We start from the raw sequence: 4,263 nt of genomic DNA, 5'->3' as shown, positions 1-4,263 counted from the left end.
TATTATTGTACTTTAACAATTCCAAAGTAAAGAACAAATATTTTTTATTAAAATGTGATCTGAAAATCCAAAAAATTACCGAATCACATCTCTTTTTCTTCGAATGTTTCGAAATTAATCTTGCTAATTACTACTTATGGTGAAGCGGACCAGGATAGAACGATTCCATTTTGTGAGAAATCCTTTGGTAGTATAGTCTAATTTATAACCGCTTCTGGTTTCTCTCTAGCACTAATAACTCTGAAATTTCCAATGGAAAATGATGTTTACAATGAAAGATTCTACCAAGGAATCCAGTTTTAAAACCATTTTAAACTGGTTATTTTATTTTATTTTTCCAATCTGGCGAGTCGAAACCGACAGAAACCGCGCACAATTTTTTACGATTCGTCCTCAAACGGTTCGAAAGTCGAACTAACGCAAAAAAAAATCCTAATAGAGACGTCAATATCCTTTTATATACTAAAATCTGGGGATACCATACATCCCTAAAATTTCATGTATCTTATATTTATTCAGTGCATGATGTTTTAGACTAATGTTTGTCCATTTTCAAACCTAATTCTTGTAATTATTGGCAAATTTTCGATGATTTTCTTGTATTTGATATTATGGACATCTTACCTTTTTATAATTATTAATAAAATAATAGTATTAATAAATTCATAACTATTAAAAATAGTATACATTATTTTCTAAGGGTCATATATTCTTTCTCAAATATTAAAACTTCATATATATATACAGATTATTAATTTCTTTTTAAGTTGCAAATGTAAATGAAGGAAGGAAGAAAAGTGTTTTGTAAAAGTTTTGAATCTGAGAAAAAAATTTTTAGAAAAGGTTATATGGGACAAAGGTAATCAGCCTGCATTTTTAAGATTTGAAAAAGGAAATTACATCAATATTGAAGGTGGTATCCTTGAGAATGCCCTGAAGGTCGAAACGTTGGAAAAAATTTTAAAGAATAAAGGTTGAGAGAAAAAAAGGATCAAATTTGTTCTAAATTAAGAATAAACTAAACCGAGCATGCATATATAAAATAATTAATTCATATATATTTTTATTTATTCATTAGATGACGTTCATCGAATAATTATCATTACAAGAAGTAGGTCTACAAATGAATGAAAATTATTCCGAAACGCCATGTATAGAATAAAAGATATACGAAGTTTTAAGAAGGTGTGATTTTCACAAAATTTTCTTTATAGAATCAATAATTTAATTATTATTTCACTGACAAATGATGTCTAATGAAGCTTAAATACTATTTTATGAAACTTCATTAAAGTAAATAAAATGTATTTCTTTATTTTTGTAGCAATTAGGTTTACTAAACATTACGAATGACTGTATTTTTATGAGTTGATACTTGCCTTCCAATACATTTCGTGATCTATATGAGGGTACATATCCAATTATCGTTGTTACTATGACAGCAACGCATATGCCCATATAATAGACCACTTGAGCAAGTTCCTCAGGACTGTTCCGAAAATAGTAAACAGAATATCCTAAGAGGCAGAATCCAAAGGTTGCGTGTATAAATGTGAGTAGTGAATAAAATCTATTTGAAAGAATATGAGTAGAAACTGTCAATATTTGTTTTAAATTTTTCGTTGCTGCTTCAATTGATTCTAGTTTTATTCTAGCCATTTCTGTAACAAAAATATTTTAGTACATATATATTTAAGCTATATGGTGGTGATATTTCTGATATTCTTTGCCTATTAATTAAATACAAACAATTTGAGATAAAACAGAAAATGGATAAAATACCGAAAGAGTCTTTTCTTTGAAGCTTTTTCGTCTGAGTAGTACCTCTTCAAAATTATATGTTTAACCAAAGAAACAGATTTCTACAACGTAATAAATTTCATTCTTAATTTTTATTTATAATCAATAGGCTTAGGGTACAAAAACAACAGACATATTACAGTTTTATAGTTAGCAACGACAAAAACCAAAATTAAAAAAAATAAATAAATAAAATATATTTTCTCTTACTTACTTTCTCAACTACTTATTGACTTTTCATCTTATATATATTTTATATAACTTATAATTTTCAGATATATATAAATATATCTTCATTCATGTTTTCTTAATAAGATTACTTTTCTTATAAGCAATCATTATTTTTAATCTTTGAAAATTAAATTTTAAATATGAATATTTTTTCAATTAAAAAAAAGATGAATTTTGCTTAACATATTTATTGGTACATGTATCTGAAACAAGCCAACCAAAAACCTTTAAATTTAAACTAAATTTATTAATATCGTTTACATATAATTGAAAACTTCTAAAGTCAATTGAGATCGGCTTTATTTTATTAAATTTATCCTTTTAATAAGAATTAAATTTTCATTCACGATTTTTTTCTCTACATTCATTCCAAATATAAAATTTAATGGGAAATTATATAATACAGAAACTGTAGAACCAAAGTTTCTTTTAAATTTTTTTTTTTGGCCAGAAAATCTTTAAATAATTCAAGTGGAATTCCAAAAAAAAAAAACATACTTATATTGTCTTAGAAAAAAATATTAAAATAATGAGAAACTGAAATTGGATGTTTTGAGAAATTCGATGAGATGAATGAAATATTTATATTACATACATTCTATAGAACAACCCTTATCTTACCACTTAAAAAATTTAAGTTATATTAAATTAAATTATGAGTACTATATAAGCTCCTACTTATATTAACTTTGTTATATGTATGTAACATAATGTTGTAGTATTTAACATGTTCAAAACTTGGAGAAATTAACGTTAAATTTGTAATTATTAATTTCATTCAGGCATTACCTCGCTCTAGTGGACCATCGAAATTCAACAATGGGACTGAGTTTCAAGGAAGAAAGAATGCTTATATGTAAGCTCCACACTAATTTGGATGTGTTTCGATAATTGAAATATGATAAAGAATGCAATAGAACGGCTTCAAGATTGTTCAAAAACAGCACGAAAGGCAAGATTTGCCTTTGATTTATATATATGCTCACATCTACGAAGAGCTGGAAAGGATATCATCACATTAAGAATACAGAAGATACTAAAGAGCATGGCCGAGGTTGCTTCTGGACGCTTTAGCATTATTAAGCATTTATCCAGGACAGAATTAATCGCTTGTTTGTTAGGATAGGGAACCTAATTTATAATTTCCAAATAACATAGCACTTTTAGGTGAATCGATGAATCCTTCTTATACATGAAATATGTCAGAATTTCTTATAATTCTTCCCATCGATTAACTCTGCTATTGGTTTGAATTGAAAATTCATTAAGGAGAACGATTTTAATTTTGATATATTTTTAATTTTTATTTTTATTTTGTTTAATATTTTTCCAAACTAATTCTTTAAAACTTGGGTAAATTTCATTCCTCTTTACAGTAATCTACTGAGTTATCCAGGGTTCCCTCAAAATTTACATTGTTTGATTTCCTTATAATAAATGCTAGTGAAGGCTAACGAAGGAAACTATTTAATAAATAAAGGAAAATAAAGGATGTATAGATAGCATAAAGTATAAGTGGCTATGAATAAAATTAAATTTTATGAATTTGTTACTTAAATTGTCTTAAAATATTTTTTTTTTAAAATATGTTCTTCATTGATAGCAGCGAAAACGACAAAGAAAGAAATCGCTTATTATTGATAATATCACAACCCAACAAAAAGAGTCTTCTTGAAATTCGATTTGCTAAATTTGGCTGATCTTGATTTTTTTTTATATATGCTGAAACCGAAAATGAACAGATTTTTACAAATTCATGATTTTGTAGCACAGAAATCAAGAAAATCTATCCATCTATCCAAAATTTACGGACATTAAAATATACTGAATGCCACAAATCGTTCTCTTCTATGTTAATTTGAGTTTGAGATATAAGTCAATCTAATTTATTTGCGTTTCTGAACTAATAATTGAATTTAAAAAATACAACTAAAAAATAAAATGAATATAAAGGAAAATAAAAAAAATAATTAAATGAACTTTTTAGGTGAATTATAATGATACGAACTTACAACTAATAAATAATTAATAATGAGCTAATGAGTATGGAGAGAACTGGATTTCAAATAAGAATATAATATAAAATATTTAAAAAACAAAATATATTATAAATATAATATTAGAAAGAATACAAAAAATAAAGTAGCATTAGAACTAAAGGATACAATAAAACAAAATGATATAAGATATAAGATAAAAACGAGTGAGTATACATCTATCAACGCCAAATTT

General features: G+C 25.7%; 1 protein-coding gene across 1 annotated transcript in view; it reads right to left on the bottom strand.

Annotated features, from left to right (window-relative positions):
- Positions 1 to 2,849, bottom strand: part of LOC106684122 (odorant receptor 49b) — a 12,751-nt gene extending 9,902 nt beyond the window's left edge. Inside the window, exons 1-3 of the mRNA XM_014426024.3 lie at positions 2,821 to 2,849; positions 1,783 to 1,862; positions 1,380 to 1,661 (exon numbers count right to left, since the gene is read on the bottom strand). Of these exons, the coding sequence (XP_014281510.3) occupies positions 1,380 to 1,659 (280 nt within the window). The 5' untranslated portion in view covers positions 1,660 to 1,661; positions 1,783 to 1,862; positions 2,821 to 2,849. The remainder of the gene's footprint in view (positions 1 to 1,379; positions 1,662 to 1,782; positions 1,863 to 2,820) is intronic.
- Positions 2,850 to 4,263: the final 1,414 nt, after the last annotated feature.

Source organism: Halyomorpha halys, unplaced genomic scaffold (genome assembly GCF_000696795.3).
Source record: "Halyomorpha halys isolate HHAL.00 unplaced genomic scaffold, Hhal_1.1 Scaffold29.1, whole genome shotgun sequence".
In the NCBI taxonomy this organism is placed as follows: domain Eukaryota; kingdom Metazoa; phylum Arthropoda; class Insecta; order Hemiptera; family Pentatomidae; genus Halyomorpha; species Halyomorpha halys.
Note: the sequence above shows the minus strand (reverse complement) of the source record. Positions and strands in the feature narration are given on the sequence as shown.